This window comes from Ammodytes marinus (genome assembly GCF_949987685.1).
Source record: "Ammodytes marinus genome assembly, chromosome: 17".
NCBI classification, from domain to species: domain Eukaryota; kingdom Metazoa; phylum Chordata; class Actinopteri; order Uranoscopiformes; family Ammodytidae; genus Ammodytes; species Ammodytes marinus.
In genome coordinates, this window is record NC_137221.1 from 8,796,488 (window position 1) to 8,817,409 (window position 20,922).

Here is a 20,922-nt window from a genome sequence, read left to right on the forward strand (position 1 = left end):
GATAAAACTAAACCACAAGTGCCACTGGAATACATTACAGAGAGAGCAGAGAGGAGAGCAAAGCCAGCCAGACAGTGGATGGCTTTTCTATTTGAAATTACAAACATTCTCCCTTGCTTTTAATTTTGTCCCTTTTCTCATTTGTATAAAGAGGACAGACGCGGTAATTAACAGGGTATTAAAAAAGCAAGGCGGCGTGCAGTGCAGGGAGGGAGGGAGGGAGGGAGGGAGAGGGGGAGGAGGAGGGAGACAGAGACAGAGAGAGCGAGAGAGAGAGAGAGAGAGAGAGGAGCAGCAGAGTGGTAGAGATAGTAACTGAAAGAGAGAGAGAGAAGCGCTGTGGAGAATTAATAACAGGCCAGATCTCTCCAAGGCCTCCTTAATGGGCTGTGACAGGAATTTATTCACACTTAGGCTGGTATTAAATCAAACGCAAGGCGAGTGGCAGTGGCAGGCTGTAGCACAGGGGTGGGGTAAGGGGAGATTGGGGGGCAGGTGAAGCTAGGGGAAAACGGCGGGGGTCTGGCATGTCACGCAGGTCCCAGCATTACAACCCTTGGAGGGTCATCTCCCAAGGCCTTTTGGGACAGATAGGAGAATGGAGGGATGGAGAGATGGAGAGGGGCGAGCGACGTATGAAGAGAACAAAACGATGAGTGATGCGCCAATGACAGCACAGCCTGTCCCACGCCCCCAGATGGAATGATTATCAAGTAGCCCGGCAGAGACGCTATGAATCATCCCTCTCCTCCCTCCATTCTGCAAAATGCACCGTCACTCAGCCAGCCAGCCAGCCAGCCAGTCAATCAGTCAGGCCAGGCACTCAGGCAAGGCAGAAAGGAGGCTTCTTCTCCCTCCGACTTGGACGGAACTTTTCTACAGACAGCTGGTGAAAATGGAAGAAGTTAAAAAACAAAGAAAGCTTCCGTCCAAATGAGTGTTAAAAAAAAAATAATAATTCTGCCAGCAAATTTATATAGTCATATTCTTTGTTTTTCCTTTATGAATTGGCGTGTGACCAGCAATGTAGGAAATTCATTAGGGCTGTAATTTGTGGTCACTGGGGTGCCACAGCACAGAATTCGCTCTCTCTGTTTTATTGGAGCAGAAAACGGAGCGCGGATGACTGGGGACCAGGAATTGATATGCACAATCACAGTCTGCGGCACCAGAGGTCTGCGGCACAGAGATTGAGCAATCGCTACCCATTAGGCACCAATGAATTATGGCTAATGCATCTTAAACATTTATGCAAACACTGTCGACTTCCACACTCAAATAAACTTTGTTTGCTCATACACACTCCTCGCGTCGACTGCAACTCACTACACATTACATGCATGAGAGCGAGCATTAAGGACACGTGGTGCCAACTTGGACAAACACGCACACAACCACATTAACATTCAGGAACTTGTAAAGTTGGGGGAATATAAACATTCACAACACACTTTAAGGTGGAGTCAGAGTATTATTTTGTCAACAGGCAAAACATCTGGTGTTAATACACAGCCTATACAGTGCCTAGACTGTGTATTAACCCTGGATTTTTCATATCTTAGGTAGTGGATCGTGAGGAGATATTCACTGATTTTGATAAAAGGTGCTTTTGACAACTAGTATTGTCCAGAATCCCTGACTCCACCTTTAAATTCAAATGCATATGTTCACACACACACAGCATGCTTTCCCAGTGAAGACACTTGTGGAGAGAGAGTGATGCCTCTCCCCACCCCCCTTTCTTCACCCCCTCCACCTCCAATGCTGGACAGATTGCATCACCATCCGTCAGCGAGACTCTGACAAACAGCAATTACCCCAATCGACAGATAACGAGAGCAAGGCCATCACTCACGGCCAGGACACCCCATAAAGCAGCCAAACATTACCATGGAGGAGTCATTTATCTGCCGTCTCCTCTAGACACCAAGCGCTCCACCCCACCCTGATCTTTGCTTCTGCTACCTGTTCAACGCTGTCAGCTAGAGCGAGGAGTGCATGGGCTTCAGGCTTCAACTGAAAAGATATAGGGTTTCATGGGCCTGGGGTTATGGAAAGTGGGATGAAACTGGCCTTGAGTTCTAAATCACATTCTCTTCATTTTACTATACTACATATTGCAGCTGAATGTAAATAGTATGTACTTTGCATGCAGTAGTGTGTTGGCTATACGATTGGGACATAGTATTTTGTCATAACATTGAGGCTGGAACTTTAACCCTCTTGGTTATATATCTGTCGCAGTCCATGGTTGTTCTCTCTTAGCGGCTCAGTCAATAGGACATAACTTGCGTTGAGCAGACGATAGTGGGTCAGAACAGCCCAACAATGTTGCTGGTTTGCACATTGCAAAATTAGACCATATGTAGAAGGATATCCGGTATTTTTGGCAAACCACATCTGACATGCATGTATTGGGACATCGTAAATAAATATATATTCATATGGAATGCTCCTCACAAACCAACCTGTCCGTGCTTTGTGTGCGCTGAAGATCCGTTGTATTACACAGCTTAGGCTCTGTAAATGGATATGTAGACAAAGGGGCTTAGAACGACTCACTGTAGTTAGTAACTATTCTATCGATATATAGGCAAAGCTACTGATTGGCGTATACGTTGCGTATTTGCTCTTAGATGATGCCTTAGAGTAAATCACAACTGTAGAATAGAATGTGTCCGTATTTACGTGTCCTTCCAGCTGTTTTATGTGTACTCAGTATTTTTTGATTTGAGAATTAAAAGACCTAATTGGAAAAAAGAACCTTTGAAATGTTACAAAACATTGTACGGATACAATCAAAATGCAACAAAGTACAACGGAAACTAAATGGTTAATAGAAAGAAAAGCATTACATGTACACAAAGCATGTGACTGAAACGAGCAGTGAAGCTACTGTTCCACTGCAGGGATGAAAAATGGCAGCAGATGAAAATATCAGATCTGTGTTGACTGTGGAGCGATGAGGAGCATTACTATGATTAATGACACAAACATAAATGCCATATTTCCATCACGTTTCTCTAAATCGTTTTAGTTTTCATCCAGGTTTCACCGGCGCTCTTTTAATTGTGTCATAATGGTGCACCCTCTTCTTTTGCAATGGTTTCAAAGCAGCAGACTGCAGAATGATATAATCATAGAGAATGATGTTATCATATCAACAGGACAGTAGTGGAAGGAAACACGTCTTATTTCCTATTTTGCTTATTTTGTGGATCAATGGATTTTGTGGAGCATTTTCACTTGGATAAAAATGGAGCTAATTTGTTTGTTCAATCAACAACAAAGACCCCTCAACAATTTTGAAAATGGATCATCATTTTTCAAAATGTTTGTAATTTCTCAAGGAAAGTGCCAAAAAAAGTGAATGTTCTCAGTTTTTCAGTAATAGCCCCGCACACCACTTTTTCAGACTCCTGTTTGGACCAATCAAGACATCTAAACAAGTCCCCTTGGGATCTGGGGAATCTTGATGGACGGTTTTTGATCAAGCTATAAATCAAGAAAAGACTCCACTGCAGATAAATCTATAATGAAAATGATCACTCGTGCGGCCACAATGGCTATATGAAGATCCCCAATTACTCTCCAAAAATCCATAATGTGTTTCCACAACGTGTTAGAGTCTCACTAGGTAATTTGACTAGTTATAATAATTATCTTGTGGCATTTTCAAAGGTTATAAGGGATATTAATGCCTCAAACAAATGCAGGTTTGCTTTAATTGACATTTCTCTCTGGGTATCACACGCAGCAGTGCTAGTGGCATTATTTACTGCACAAAGGCTTTATACTACTGGCAAATCTTGGATTTTATTGGGCATGATAGCAAACAGTAAAAACGAAAATCAGGCTTTAAAATGTCACTCCCTCACTGATGCTATATGTAAATATTTTCCTGCAGTCTATAGGGAATGCGGCGCTGTAGAAAGGATTAGGTATCGGGAATTGTACAGTGTGTACATTTAGGCGTGAGCCAACACTTCTACATTACATTATTCCCCTCATGCGAGCACAAAACACACACACACACACCCATGCACACGCGCGCACACACACACTTCACTGCCTCTCTTCAGATCGTTCTCTTCTGTCAGATGGTAACAAGGAGGTTGTTGTCTGTCCCAAGGTTATTTTACTCAGAAGATAGCGTACTAAAATCCCCATCCATGGATTTAGAATCCTATTATCCTGCCATCCTATCACTCCGCCTATCACCACGAAGATCTGTTATTTCACTATTTGTTATTTTACAGCAGTGAGTGAATTTAAATTCCGACAGAAGTCATTTTTTCTTTTTCTGAATAAAATCTGCTTTCGGCTTTTCTAAAAAGGGGGGAATACGAGGCCAGCAATCCTAAACCCGTGTGACATATCAGTTGGAGACTTTGAAGCATGCGTGGACTTATCTTTTCACTTATGCATCAATCTCTTCCCTCTCTCTCTCTCTCTCTCTCTTTTTCTAAGCATACTGTTACAGAAGAAGAAGGCATCCTATTTTCTCCTGCTGCAGCTGAATTTCATCAGTCTCCTGTTATTCCTTTTGAAGGCCCTATCTGAATGGGGACGGCTTACCTGTGACAATCCACAGCTGTCCACACATCTCTCCAATCCATTCTTTCATCAATCTTTTACCTGTCGCCGTACATCAACAGGCCCTGCCCCGTGCTCTCTGCTCTCTCCTCCGCTATACACAGTTTCATTCTTTTTCAAGAAACACCACACAAATGTTTTTTTTCCCCTTGCATTTTGCTACCTGTTTGCTTCTATCTCTGTGTGTCACCATCCGTCCTTCACCCTTCACTTCACACGTCTACTCTCTCTCTCTCTGACAACACAACTTTCTGTCTGATCATCCATCCACCTTCAAACAAATGTCCCACATTGCATTTCTCTCTATCCTTTCACTCAAAATATGATTTCTTTTTCATCTTTCTCTTCTTTATTTTCTTCCCTCCATCAAAAAAATCCTTCATCTCATGTCCCATTAACCTTTAACATCTTTTTTCCACTTATAATAATAATAATAACTTTATTTGTACAGCACCTTTGAAAACAATAGTTTACAAAGTGCTTTGACAAGAGGAAACAAAAGCACATACAAATCAAATGCATATATAATATACACATCAAATCAATACATATACCTATATACACACAACATTGTAATAGCAATACATGGAACGGCTTTAAAAAGGACAAAAAAAAACTATTAACTTATTAGTAAATGAACAGGTGATAGAGCAAAAAGACAATCAGGAAGACGATAAAAATACGACAGCATCACGTAAATTCTACAATTCTATAAAAATGAGTTGAAGAAGTGATTTAAAGAAGTCACTGATTCAGCAGCAACTGATTCACACAGTTTTTTTTCCTCCACCACTATTGTTTTCTGCCACCTCAGCCTCCTCCCAGTCCTCCCTCTCTCTCATCCAGAACTATAGCATGTCTGTCTGGCTGGAGTGACTACAGCAGCTGTGGCCATGGACCACAAACATCTGCTTCCCCCCCGTCCCCATGCATCACTACTCCGCTGATCAGGCTAACCGCTTTAACTCCCAAAAGCTTGCTGTCTGTATTGCCGCCTTAATTTGCAGCTGGGCAGCCTGGGTAAAAAAATCACAGCGAAATATGCTGCAAACACATGGAAGCGTACACCGGATATGTGATAGCCAGACTGAAAAACTGTTTCTAATAAGTTCACCTTTCAGCCTCCTGTGGGGTATGGTTTAGGAGGAGATATGAACTAAATAAAAACATGAGAAGGATGTAAAATTCCCTCAATTAAAAAACGGCAAATGTCAAAAAATCTATTGACATTTTCCAGTTTTGCATTATTCAACTGTAGAATATGTGGCTGGTAATGTGCCAAAAAATGCAACACTGTAAGCTTGTAAACATGTGCAGTTAAATAATGCAGGTTTCAAACCTTAATAAAAATCAAGCGTATTAGGAGAAAAAATTAATGTATTTGATAGTGTTGTGAGTGCCTCAAGGACACACACAATACTTTGGTTATAATTACTGTATGTCAACATAACATGTGTGTGTTTACTTTAAAACTCCATAGGGGAACAGTGGACAGAAAATGAATATAACCCTTAATAAATTAAGTCACAAAGATGTAGATCAAGAAAAGCAGATTTGGTAAAGAAAGATTTGTATGCAAAACCACTGGGATGTAGAAATCAATATCAACACATTCTTTGTATTGTGTGCATTCATTCTATATTGCCCTCAGAGGTGCGAGGATGCCTTAAGGAAAGCTTCCCCTGAGCGTATTACGGTAGCCTATCTTCTCAATCTCTACATACTTGGTTCATTTGACAGAACTCAATTTGCATGCAAATGCTTTGCGTAAGTGGAAGGTCATATCATAAACAAGGTTATTTATCACACGCATAACAGAGTTCATCTAATAGGACAAAATTACACTCACTTTGGAGTTCAGCATTTTGTGTACTGTCGCAGAGAAGAAGGCTTTCATGGACTCTCTGCAGGTTTGGAGGCTTTGTGTTAAAAGGAGATGCTGTTTGTTTAGGACGGGTCCTGAGTGCAGCTGAGCGCAGGGTTCAGTGCAATGTTTCACTGTAGTGTTAACATTTAAAAGCAGCCAGGGGAGCCGTGCCGCGCTCTTTAAAAATAACCAATTCTCATCTCTGCCGCTGACACTCCTGACCTTGGAACCATTATCACTGCAGCACACTCAGACGGGTTGGCGTGCACAGTCTGTACAGAGCCAGCACAATACAGCAGCACATACAAAGACAAGAAACCAGAGAATGGCTTCTGCCAGCTCGCACACAGGCACGCGCACACACACACACACACACACACACACACACACACACACACGTCACGCTACGAGCATGTGAGAGCAAATGCAAAAAAACAATCTCGTCTCCTCTCTCTGAAGAAAGAACAAAAGCTCTTTTCTCACTCGATATACACACACTCACTCACACACACACACACACAAACAAACAAACAACAAATCCATGACCGACGAGGCACACTGAAAGGGCCTCCTCAATAATGCATGATGTGTTTCACCTGAAACCTTTGCCATGCTCCACTGTCCAAAACTACTGTACTCTGGGAGGGAAAGGGGAACTGCTGGGAGGTGTTGTGAGCGTGACTGCCGGCTGTTTACTCTAACCACATCCATGCAGGGTCTCGGTTTTTGAATCGACCCAATAGGCTGATATTTGCACAAGGCGTTTTTTAATGTCATTCTGATGTGCCTCTTTCCCAGCGAGAGATTAAACATAATCCTGGAGGCAAAAAAAATAATCTATGATGACAAATGCCAAAACGTCAAGCGGCAGGGTTTGTCAGTGTTATGAAGAGAACATGTGTCATGTTTCCCCAGTGCTCAGTTCAGCATTGTGGCAAAAAATAAACATTTGGCTTCAGACATTTGGTCTCGCATTTTGTTTAACGTGTAAATCATGTTAATATGTCTTTCATCCTGTGTTTGTTTGAATTATACTGCAGTGATCCGTCTTGCTTTGCCTTGATTCTAGTCACTGAAACATATTGGTAAGTAAAGTAAGGGAGATTATCTCGTCAGAAATGTTTTTAACCTCTTTCCTTAAGACATTTTTAGTTCTAATCCTTAAGATTTTTATGAATCCCAAATCCATTTCTAGTATTAATGGTCAGCAACTTTTCTTGCTATTGCCACACAATATTGGAATTTTCCATTGTAGTGTTAATATTGCCTCTCATGATTCAAGTTGCCTACTTATGCAAAAGGGATTCTGGAGAAGGAACGCATGAATGTAATCCAAGTTTACTGTTTGCAATGGCATCTCATTTTTAAACTGCCGTATTGGTGCAGTAATAGATGACCACTAATGCAGCAACCCCAACATTTCCTACTGCTGCTGCTGCTGCTGCTGCTTCACATTAAAAGCTTTGGAACCACCATGAAGGCTTTTATTGTGAAGCAGTAACAGGAAATGCGATGTATTCCCCCCTCATCAATTATTTGTTAAAAGATGCGACGAGAAAAACACATCAAATCAACCAGGACAGGATTGATGTAATATTAAAACCATTTGAGCTGCATTTCTTGTATGAAAGAAAATTACTAATATAATACCAAAGTAAAAACAACTTCTTAAGCAGTTTATTTATGTTAATAAAAGTGTTAAATCGCTCTTTATTCATACAGTGATCGCTTACATAATGTGCGCATTTCATAAAGCCGATCTCTCAGTCAGCTGCTTTGCATGTAATCGGCAAATAAACTTATTGGAGTATCCCGAAATTTTTATCCAATCAGAAGACAGAAGGCTACAAACCGACACTCGTCTCGCTCATATATAGTATATACACTCCATGGTCTGACTGCCGGTGCATGCTAGAGCAACAGATGGGTAAATGTGTATGCGTCTACAATGGCGGAGCAGGTAAAAATCCTTCCCAATGTATGCTTTGATGGTTTTTATCATGTTTTATCACACTTATGGATCTGAGATGATGCTAGATAACTTGCTGCTAGAAGACCGCAGTGCATTAATGTGGTGACGTAGGGACGAGCGAGGGGACTGCTAACTGCAGTAACTGACAGGAAGTTAGCTAAAAGAACCATTCCGCTTACAGCACCTTTAAGTGAGTGAAAGGATAGGTTTCTCTCACGGTCTCATTGACAATACCTTTGTTTATTTTTCTATCATTGGAATTATGTATGATTAATTGACATTTTGCATCTCTGCGCTCAACCTCAACTAGGCCACGACTCAGAATTAAATCTTTTCTGCAACAGACTTTGACTGACAACACGGCGTGTCGCTCTGAAGGAGAAGCTCTCTGCTTTGCACTTCAGAGTGTCATAACACAACCTCTCAATTGGAGCCGGGTAAAAACATATCTGACAGTGAATACATTTTTTGAAACACTGAAAAGCTCTTAGGTGTGTTTGATGTCTGACACTTGAAACCTCACTAACAACATATGAAAAAGCGTCAACTCTGAGTTGTTCGCTTCTGGTAATATAAAACTAAAATATCAGCTACTATCCTGCTCAACTCAACTCTTTGTATCAAAAGGTCATTTCATTCTCTTTGATGTCTGTATTATATAAATATATATTTATTTCTTATAAAAGGTAACTTATTAGCTTACTTTTCTTCTTGCATTCAAGTATTATTTATTGATATTTTTAAACTATTGAATGCCCTTAATATTTATTTTATATTGTATACAAAGCACTATAATTTGCCATATTGCTGAAATACGCTGTATAAATAAACTAGCCTCTCCATACTTACACTAGTAATTGAACCTTTTAATTCAGACTGGCAACAGAAAGCCATTCACTCTCAACATTTTCCAATCTATGGTCAGTGAAGTGTTATAACCTGAAACTAAAGAATGACATGATCATCAGCAAAAAGCAGAGATATGGATGGCCGAACCGGACAAAAATTTACAGAATAAGTAAAAAAAGATTGATTTATTATCAAAATTATTGACCAAGCCTTTACTTGTAAAATGTGGCCTAAAATCACAACCTCAGCACTCAATAGTTCAGCAGTACCTGCCTGAAGACACCTTGAGGAACACAGTCCTGAGCCCTCTCTCAAACTCTCATTTTGTAGTAGGCAGTGTACTAAATGATGAGATGACAGAGTGATGCACTGCTAAAAGGAGCTCATTTTTCAGTCTCCATCAAAACTTGAGCACACCAACCATGACAGCCTGTCCATAGGTAACTGTGTCCAACATCCAAGTGATACTTCAGAGACATTTCAAATAGGATAACCTAACATTATCCACAGCCTTCAGCATTCAAGCGCAAATATCTCACCTCTGTTGGTGCCATGGCACTCTGAAGCATGCTAACTACTTGTCCATCACCACTGTTCATCTAGATACTGTACATATTCATCCAATTAAAAATGATACAGATTGGAAATGTTTTGAAATGCAATAATTGTTTTTCCCACCAGCCATATTCCCCCATTAAAGGTGCTACAAGGAACTTTTAAATATTTCTTAAACAGTCTAATTTTTCCTCTGATGATCATAAATGACATGTAAAAGCAAACGAGACCATCAATGCAAAGAATGCGATTTTTATATAGTTTTTCTTAATGCCTTTGTCATGGGTCCCTCACCCTGGAACTATCTCTGGCATAGTTAAAAACACTACCGCTTTTGTCCAAAGGGGGTGCAAGAATAAACAAATACTGAAAGTTCCTTGGAGCACCTTTAAACACACAAACTCCATCACCAAACAAATAAGTTCATCAAATGTAGCCTATTAATTTAGTTTTTCACAAACCTCGTCTTTATCCAATTTAAGCTTCAGGTTAACGATGGCGAGTTGAATGACTAATCTGTAATGAATCCCATGCCTAATTATTATTTCTTATCTTTAAAATCATATTGTTAGATACAGTAGATATGATTTGAAATGCCTGGAGGCTTTTGGATCTCCGGGATGAAACTTTATTAATCTGAAATTACATCACATTAGGTTGTGATAAAATTTAAATATACGAGTCTTTGCAGTGTACCATTGTTCACTTTTGCTTTTATTAGCTCGTCCTTATCTCCATTACAGAACCGTTGGCTGGGGAATCGAACCTGCAACCCTAACAGTGTTGTGCTATTGAGATAGCGAACACAATACCTTGTTGACCTCCAGGATTTCTCTCCTCTCCTCGGTGGCGGGGCGGCTCTGGGCGGCTGAGCGGTCCTCGTGTTTGGAGCTGTCATCCTCCACAAAGGGGATCAGTTGCTGGAAAGGGACGGGAGACAAAAGAGCTGGCTGTATTATTTACTGTAAAGCTAGACTACCGTAAGAGGATCACCTCTCCAAAATGCTGACATGTTCAAGTGATTTTGGTTTGAGTTCAGTTTCTTAAAGTAGTACAACGAATACAACTCTACACTGTCAAAAGTATCACAATAGTTTCCCTTCAGTGTCACTCAACTCTGAGAAGTAAGTCTGACTACGGACTCCCTGATGCACAAGTCTCTTGTTCCTCTCACTGTTCTATTCTGTCCATAGTCCAAACACATTAAAAAGGCACTGTGCTGCATATTCAAATTTGTTCATTCTACATTCAGAGTGCAGTTATAGGTCAGAATTATGCACGAATGGGCAACCTCGACCTATGAGGCCCCGCCCTATACTCAAGATATCCCAGTGCTGTCTCATAATCTTGTTCCCGTGAAGTGGTGAAAATGGGGATTCTGTGTAAGCTCTGGAACGTAGGCTGAACCTCCCTCGTCTCTCTTCAAAATATATATCGAGAGAGAGAGAGAGAGAGGAGAGATGGATTGAAAAAGCGAGTGGGAGATTAATTCATTTTTCAACGCTCTGTGTGCTTGACCTTGTCTGCTTGACACTACAGTGAGGCTGATGTGCAAGAGCCTTCAGACGAGGCGGCGTTTCCTGAGAGCCGACAGGGTTGCTGACTGCTGCTTTATATCACACTGCCCCCTAGTGATCACTGTGGGCAGGAGACGAGCAGAATCACATCAACAGTAATGTGTGAATGTCTCCAGAACACACTGTTCCTGGTACAACACACCGCAGAGACATAAAGGGCCTTTTACTGAGAGAGGGTGATTGATGATATGCTTCACGATCTTTGAAGAGCTACTCAATGGGGTCGGATTTAATCGAAAACTAGAGTGCCTCTTATGCAAGCACAGCGTAAATGCAGTCAAGTGTCTTTCAAAATTACAGGGAAGTATGTAATATAAGTTATGATGACATTAAAATGTTAAACTTTGTAGTTTCACACTCTCGAAAAAATCCCCGCACCAATTTCCAGATTTGGGTTTTAATTAAAAGCTGCCAAAAACAACATGCAGTAGTTTATTACACTGGAGGCAGGGATTTCCTGTTGCAAGGATAAACCAACAGCTCCAAAAAACTAATAGCTCCAAAGTTTCCTTTCCAAAACAAAAGCCGTCATACCAGACAAGATCCCAAACACAGATTAGGTGGGAGAATAACCAAACAACTAGGGAGCCAGTCAAAACTACCATACGGTGGGAAAACACACCTTGGTCCAATAACGACTTGGCAAGATAATAATCTAATACATGCAAAATCCTATTGCTTGACTACACAGTTTGACCCGAGGTTGTGTAACTGCGGTGGAAGCCCTGCAGACACCAGACAAGGATTGTCTGGAGGCAATGACTGACTGGTGTAGCGAAATGTATATGGAGAGAGAGAGAGAGAGAGAGAGAGAGAGGAGAAGACTGCAAGATGATGTGCAAAATGTCAGCCAGACAGAGAGAAAAAAGTAAGGATTGAAGAGGGCAGGGAGAGGGTGGTAAAAAGGGCAAGGAAAAAAGAAAAGTGAAGAGAAAAAACAAAAAATTATGGAGAGATTGCAAGAAAAACAAAGATACAGAGGTTGAGGGGGGGGGGGGGAAGAGTGACGGGAAGATGTAAAAATGTGGATAACTTTCATGTGCCCCTGTCAGTTTCCAGGCCGCGCTCCACGGCAACCTCTGACAGTTGGAGGGAGAAAAGACAGCAATGACATTTATCAGACAAACTAGATTTCTGGCTCCGACAGAAACTTGAAGTAGGAAAAGAGGAATGTTTTTTCGTGAGATAATTTCACACCGACGCCACATACAGATGGAGTTTTAAAGGTAGCGTGGGCTGATTTTGGCAGCTTCCGAGGGGAAAATGAAATGTGCTGAGTAGGGTGGGAAAGAAAGACGGATGGTGGGTGTGTTATGTGTGTGTGTGTGTGTGTGTGTGTGTGTGTGTGTGTGTGTGTGTGTGTGTGTGTGTGTGTGTGTGTGTGTGTGTGTGTGTGTGTGTGTGTGTGTGTGTGTGTGTGTGTGTGTGTGTGTGTGTGTGTGTGTGTGTGTGTGTGTGTGTGTGTGTGTGTGTGTGTGTGTGTGTGTGTGTGTGTGTGTGTGTGTGTGTGTGTGTGTGTGTGTGTGTGTGTGTGTGTGTGTGTGTGTGTGTGTGTGTGTGTGTGTGTGTGTGTGTGAGTGTGTGGGTGTGTGGGTGCACGTGTAGCCAGCCACGCAGCGTGTGTGTGTGCCAGCGTGAGTCATAACCCCTGCCTCTTCCACATAGAGATGGATGTGGTTTCCGGCCCTGACATAAAAGAATGGGCAAATGAAGTTCTCCAGGTTTGCCTCGGTGAGACAAAAGGGAAAAAGGGAAAAAAAAAAAAGACAAACTCTAAAAAAAAAAAGGATGGAAGGAAAGAAAGAATCGAGAGAGACGTTCCTTGCGTTCCCATAGCCATACTTTGCTGCTATTTGATATGGTAGAAAAAGGGTTTAGGATGTCCCAATTCTTGTGGTCGGATGCAGCATGCTTAAAAATACTTGGATGCCTAACTACATCCGGTCGGGATATTTAGTGTAGAAATCGGCATGCTTTTTGTGCGATTCTGACCCACAATACTGTGCACACCGGTGACATCACATCTACGGAGCCTACAAGTGAAAACAACCAAGGTGTGATGTTATGATGATATAAATAAGTTAAAGTATGTCCCAATTGTATGCCTACTGCATGCTAACAATACATTTCTTAAGATCAGCTGAAGTATGTAGAATAGAAAAAAAGTAGTGTATGCAATTTGGAAAGCAGCCTTAAAGGTCACATATTATGCTAAATGCACTTTTTAAATGTGTTCTAACATATCCATGGGTTCACGGTGTGCCTAGAGACTGCCAAAATATTTAAAAAAATAACAATCTCTCCTTTTCTCACTCTCCCCCTTTCTGAAACCCCCACCCCTCCCCCCCAATATACTCCAGTCAGAATTCTCCTCGTTTCTGACCTCACAAACTGGAAAGCCAGAAGCTTCCACTGTGCAGCCCACACCCCTATTTCTTATTGGTCCACGGCCCCGACAGACAGAGGGCGAGGCGTATCTGGCTTCGCTTCCGGACAGGGGGCGGGGGGAGCTCAAAGATTGTATATTTACGAGGGGAGCTGCAGCTCTTTTTAAAAAATAGGCCATTGTGAGATTAGCTGAACATCAGCATAGTACAATAAATTATCTGAAAGTTTTTTTCAGCAAACAATTAAAGAAAAACGTATTAGGGACCACTAAGACCATATAATATGGTGTATAATAGTACCGAAAAGTGTATAATATGGGAGCTTTAATCGAGCAGAAGACAGAGAGGAGACAAAAGGTGGAAAAAGAAGGGAGAGAAAAGAACCAGAAAAAAGAAGAAAGTTGAGGAAAAGAGGGAGGCAAAAGCTGCAAGGGAGCCGCATCAAATGACAACTGGAATGGAGAAGGGGGAAAGCGCTGATGTGTGCACTTGGTCCAGCTGTTCATTAAACGGGTCTGTTGCTAATTAGGCTGCGATGAGGTCACACTGCCAGAGTCATTGATTCCACTTCCTGTTTTGTGGCAGCCAATAGTGAGCGGCTGTCAGGCGGGCACCTAAATTCTCTGAGATGATAAATGGCATCCATGCCTGGGCCAAAATCAACAAACCCTTCAGCCCCGCACAAACATGGCAAGCCGGGCTATTGGCTGGTCAGCACTGCACTGGGTCTCAGCCTAATTGGGAAACGAATAAACATTTAAATAAGGTGGAAATAAGAGGGAGAGAAATGGATGGATGACGCAATGATGAGTAATGAGTATACACTATTACAGTAAAGGAAAATGTTTAAGTAAACCACTCATAGACTTTGATTTAGGGGCGGAACTCCAAACGGGAGTCATTCTGAACGACCAGTGGATAGATCATTCAAAATGCTTCTGCGCAAATTGTATTATTCAATGTGGAAGAAAAAGTACATGGTGGCTGGCAGCCATCACAAATGTGTTCCAATTTAAGACTGGTCTCCTCCCACACCCTCCTTTATCCTCAGTAGGAGTCTGGTGAGAGAGATTAGCTCTCAGCCAATCTGTAGAAATTGGGAAGGGACTGCTGCAGTCATAAATCCAATCAAACAGTGGTGGATAGCCTAGCTGTAGCACTACATGGAGCCTCCAACAGTGAATGCCCAGTGAGCCTGTGTGTGTGTGTGTGTGCGTGCGTGCGTGCGTGCGTGCGTGCGTGCGTGCGTGCGTGCGTGCGTGCGTGCGTGCGTGCGTGTGTGTGTGCAAAAAATATGTTGCGATACATTGCTTTTGTGACTGGCTACAGTGCACCACATGCATGTCTATGTTCGCATGTATTTAGTGTGAGGGGAACACAATTGCGTGTGTGAGGGGCAGGCATGTGTGTTTCTGTGTGTCTGTGCAGGCAGGCAAGAAGGGAAGTAGTGTGTCTGAGCTGGATGCTGTTATGATGTTCCTGAAGGTGGATGGTGACTGTAACCAGCGGTAAATAGACTCTAGAGACTCACCTGAAGGGACCAATGAATCGACTGTGAGCGGAGAAAAGACAGGCCTAGAGGGAGTAGGTAGGATAGCAGTCCCCCTGGGTAAGGGTAAGGGTAGGGGTGTGTGCGTGTGTGTGTGCGTGCGTGTGTGTGCGTGCGTGCGTGTGTGTGTTTGAAAAGCTGAGCTACATGAGGCATTGACTGAAAACATTAAATAATCATGACAAGCATATACAGCAAGTACCTCTATAATAAAAAAGAATTCAGGATTCAATTTCATCTATTAAGTCTGTCTCTACATTTGTTCTATTATTCAGCTAAACTGTCAGAATGATTTTTCGGTAGAGTTTTGTGTTGAACATGGTCATGGACATTCTTCTTCAGCAAAAGTCAACCTCATATTTATGACTCTTTTACATGCTACACCGGACAGTTCATTGATCTGGAATGTGTATGAATGTTGGGATGTGCTGCCACCATCCTTAGATTGGAACTACGTATAGACACTTCCAAGGTGAGGTTTAAATAACATACGGTACTTGTGCTGTTTGACAAAACACATTCTACCTGTTAAAGTTGTAAAGTAGAAACTCACACCTGCAGTGTCTTACACTGATCAAAACACTTGCACATATTGTTCTCCCTGAAAGTCATCACACTGGCAGCAACGAGGGGTTATGTGTCAACTCAACAGGATATGCCACCGTTCTATTTAGCTATGCCAACTTGTAACACAGACTACTACAGGTGCCTTTAAAAATATATATTTCAAAAAAAGTATGTATAAAACAGAAATGAATTGCATCAATGCAGCGTGGCACTGAATGAGGGGAACAGTATTTGGCACAGCTGAGGTGTTATGGAAGCCCAGGTTGCTGTGATGAAATGAACTTTTCCATGATACACAATTTTTTTGAGATGCACCTGTATTTCTGTCTGTATGACGTGTTTGGTGTGTGCTGTAGCAGCAACACAACATAGACATGGCCCACATGTGTTATACTGAAGGACCAAAACATGTACTCTATGAGTCAAAAGTGACTGACAGTGATTATGTTTTCATCCAATGCAACTGTCAATTAGACTTTAGTTATCATCTTTATTCAAACTGATAACATTTTCAGTAATAACCCCAAAAACACACTTGTCTTCCAATCACATTGATATGAGAATATTTGGTCGTATCTTGTCAGTAACCCTAACCCTCTCACCTCTGGAAGTATGGGGTCCAGCCCGGCGCAGTTTTCATTGCATTTGTCGTAGACGAGGCGCAGCTTGCGGAACAGCACGGAGAGCATGCGTAGGTGCTCCTGGAGTTTGCCCAGCCTGTCCTGGTGGGTGTTGGGGTGGTAAGTGACTCCATTAGGCAGCTGAGAACCACACCACAGAGGAAACATTGCATTAATCAATGTACAAGTCTACATATTTGCTCTGGGTTAATAAAAAGCAACAGGTATTGATCTTAAATGGCTGAAAAAGCACAACAAACCCCTCTGTTGTTCCCAAAGTAGTATTAGTTCACACTTACCAAATCACAGTAGAGGCACATTCATTTACATTGATAAAGTGTTGGCGCCTTTGCACTTTAAAACCAAAGCAATCAGTCTAATTATAGAGAAACCCTAAAAATATGGGTAACACTTTATAATAACTATCCGTTGTAACTTGTTAATAGATCATTAGTAAACTCTTAATTAATGATTATTAATGATTTGTTAAGTGTTTGTTAGCAGTTTGTTAAGGATTTATAACAATGGTAGATAGTTAATAGCTTAATAATTGAATCAGTTCATCTGGGAGGTAATCCGAGATTAACTGAAAAAATATTTGAAAATGGGGCTGCCCTCAGTTGCCCATGCACTGTATATAGTCTATAGCCTATTTCAGCCTCGTCGGTATCTCGGATTACTTCCCAGATGAACTGATTAAATTATTAAGCTATTAACTATCTACCATTGTTATAAATCCTTAACAAACTGCTAACAAACACTTAACAAATCATTAATAATCATTAATTAAGAGTTTACTAATTATCTATTAACGAGTTACAACGGATAGTTATTATAAAGTGTTACCAAAATATGTTTGTGTAACAATGTGGTAATTGCTTGGTCTCAGTAATATAATATAATAAAATCTAAGTGGTAACTTCCAAACACACACTGAGCTACATAAAAGGCTAACTGCTTAAGCTGCTGCTCTTTGAATGTTTTCCACTCACTCTCATACTGTGGGCGGCATCACTGGCTTTTAACTACAATGGGTGTTAAAAAAGTAACAAGACATGTTTTTATTGAAGAGGATTGACAACCCTCCGGAGCAGCAACGCCTGATTATAAACATCCAACTTAACATGAAACAAGTCTGCCTTCAGGGCTAGCATAGGGAAAAGAGAGACACAGAGAAACAAGGAGACAGACAGACAAGGAGAGAGAGGATGAATAAAGATTTTTTATGAGTGTAAAGACAGCCCATTATTTAAAAAAACAAAACAAGTCACAACAGTGCTGTTTGTGCATTCTGTGTCCGAAGCTACTCGTTTGTCACTGTCTGAGGCTGTGATTTTAACAAAGTGCGGGAGGGGCGTCTGGGAGAAGCAGCCATGATAAACTCACACTGACCTCTTCTTCAGGACATCTGAACTCCCAGTGAACTGCAAAGCACGCTGATAAAAATACTATAGAGACATCCTGAATAAAAAATGCTTCAAGAAGCCTCCAAGCCACTGACTTCTTAATTTTAAAGTAACTCTCCGCCACCGCTTGATCTCAACCAATGTACTGTGTGATGTGTGTCTATGCATTATTTGTAACCATAAAATGTTATTCTCTGGTAGGTGGAGAACACACAATCGTGCTATTCTGAAAAAGACTTTGATTTTTGAAACAATCTGGCCACAATACAGTCCAGTTCAGCCCAGTCTCTCCTCACAACCCCTTCTCCCTAACACATTGCTCTAAACTTTAAGCAAAACAAAAAGAATCAAGTCATGGTTTTACAAATCAAGAAACATTCTAGATCCAAATCATTCACTCCATCCTACTGACTGAGTAAACAAACAAGACCTGCTTTTGCAACTTTACAACAAAATCAATTCCCTATCTGTCTTTCTACACAAGCAATATTTGCGCAGTACAGATGGGAAGACACAAGAAAAGAAAAAAACACCCACAAAATGTTGATCGTGGTGAATTTCCATTATCAGGAAAATCATGAATATCATCATCCTCGAATGACTTGAAAAAGCTGTGAAGCTCACTAACTAATACTGAGTAGTAAAATGTGATTATTAGAATGTGTACAGCATAGGTGCCCTAAGAGCAGCCAATGAATGTTGTTGCATGTAGCTATGACAAATTGTCCTGAGAGCAGAAAGTAAACTGCTGCAAACATGTCCTTAGACCTAACATCAGTAAGTTGCAATGAGAGGAACAGATTTCATCAGGCTAAGATAAGTAATGGATAAGCTAACATTAGCTATGACCAGGATAATCTCCTTTAGAATATTCCTGCATTATTCAAAACGTTAACTTATTTGCACATATTGCAAATGTTCTTTTTAGCATCCATACAAGGCCTTGCATGATCAGCAGAATACATGAACTTTAAACTTTATACGGTCCCTATAAGCCTCTTTGATCCACTGATGTTTTGAGCAGCTTTACTTGTAAAAGTTAACATACTAAAGGTTAAAGCTTTTAGCATTCCACTTAGTTTGTTTTCAGTCTGCTTGCACTGTCTGTTTTTTAAACTTCTGTGTCAAAACATAGTTTTAAAGATTTGCTCTCTTGAATGACAGCTGCTTTGTTATTGGCACAACAGTGCCCTGTCATTTTAACGTCAGACAGATTATTACCATTTTAGTAACCTATTTTTTGCTTTTTCTAATTTTGTATTTTCTTTCATTTTATCTTCTGTATTGAAATGTTGTGTAATTTTTTTTTACTGTTTTACTCCATCCTCTATGGATAGTGTCACAAAAAGGCATTAGGGCTATGGGGGAATTATTTTTTTTTTAAATTAAAAACATTTAAAAAATGTAAAACTCAAGGGGGAGTGGCCACCACATTTGACTGGCATGTGAGCGGACGGACATACCTGCATGTTCCTGAGGAGCTGGAAGATCTCCATGGTTCTAAGGACAATGTCCTGGACCGTCTCCTGGCCGATGCGACACAGTGAGGCCGTGTTGACATCTCGGGCTGCCTGGGCCTGTTGCTGTTGTTGTTGTTGTTGTTGTTGTTGTTGTTGTTGTTGCTGCTGCGGTGGCGGAGGCGGCGGTGGAGGAGGCTGCCCCCCAAAAGGTGACACCAGCGGAGGGGTTGTCATAGAGACGGCAGGTGAGGATGATGGTGGAAAAGGGGTCTGGGTTGCAGGTGAAGTTATTCCACACCAGCACACACCTTACATGCCTTCATGAAGTGTTTTATTGGGGGAGAAAGAGGAGGGGAAGATATGCAGCAAAAACAAGTTGAGTAGTGAGAAAGTAGGACAAAGACAATCATTTAATGGACAGTAAGTGGATGCCTATGAGATGAGTGTTTGAAATTAAAGTGAGTCACAACAATGCAAAAGGATATTGGCATAACAATGGGCTTGTATCATCAGACAATAGCGTGGTTTAACATTTAGGCACCAATTACACACTCAGGAAATGCACTACTGCTCTCTAAAAGCTGTCACACATCAACTGAAAACTAAACACTCTCAAGCTTTAACGACTCAACACTAATAGATAACGTTATAAGCCTATAATACACGTTGTTTTTTCAGAAAGAAATCTTTTAGACGCTCTCCTGGACTTTAAATACCACACCCAGACACGTTCAGTGTGATAACGGGTTGATTAGCTAAAAGTGGAGCTGCTGTCACCAAAGCTAAGTGGACAGTCACAGCAGCACGCGACACTCTCTTCATCTTTTTGTGCTTTTAAATGTATTCCCGGCGCAACGTGAAGCTGAACGTCGCCGTGAGGAATTCATATGTATTCAATAGTGCAATAGACAGCGTGTAATGTTACCTGTGTGGTGGTTATTTTGTCTGTTTTGTTGACATGTCAAGTTTCCTGCTCTGCTCCTTGAATCTCAGCTGCCGGGAAACTATCGCGAGAAATGTTCTTGACACCGCGACTGGTGGGCGGTATATTATGAAGTAGACGCGCCACTTGAAACTGTTTTCTCATAATAAAAGTAATTGAATGTGTATTTTTCTATGAAAGACACTATTATTTACACGAAAGGAAATTTCATATATCTAACGATTAAAGTCAACCCATGATTATATTTTCAAACTGACGCCCTCGAAAGGTTTCGAAATGAATGACAATATTACGGTACAGCCAGGTGCACTGCACATTTGCTCAGGCTATTAGGGTAATAGCGCCGTTTGCTGGTTTACACTGTATAACAGCCAAGTCACACAACTGATCAGCCCCCAGGCCAATTTGTGCTACATGATTGCTAGAAAAAAAAGTTTTAATGACCCATGAGAGGGTCATTAAAACTTTTTTAGTGAGCATATTTCAAATTCATCTCATAAATGGGTATGTTCCCTCAACACATCCATCCATCAAATAGCCTACTCATACCGTGCCCTACAGCTGTGCTTGAATA

The 20,922-nt window shown here is 41.3% G+C and overlaps 1 protein-coding gene across 1 annotated transcript in view; it reads right to left on the minus strand.

The window, feature by feature from the left end:
• The window catches only part of med30 (mediator complex subunit 30), a 33,816-nt gene extending 13,419 nt beyond the window's left edge, over nt 1–20,397 (minus strand). Inside the window, exons 1-4 of the mRNA XM_080045952.1 lie at nt 20,331–20,397; nt 19,409–19,722; nt 16,522–16,680; nt 10,652–10,759 (exon numbers count right to left, since the gene is read on the minus strand). Of these exons, the coding sequence (XP_079902078.1) occupies nt 10,652–10,759; nt 16,522–16,680; nt 19,409–19,639 (498 nt within the window). The 5' untranslated portion in view covers nt 19,640–19,722; nt 20,331–20,397. The remainder of the gene's footprint in view (nt 1–10,651; nt 10,760–16,521; nt 16,681–19,408; nt 19,723–20,330) is intronic.
• Between the last annotated feature and the right edge of the window lie 525 nt (nt 20,398–20,922).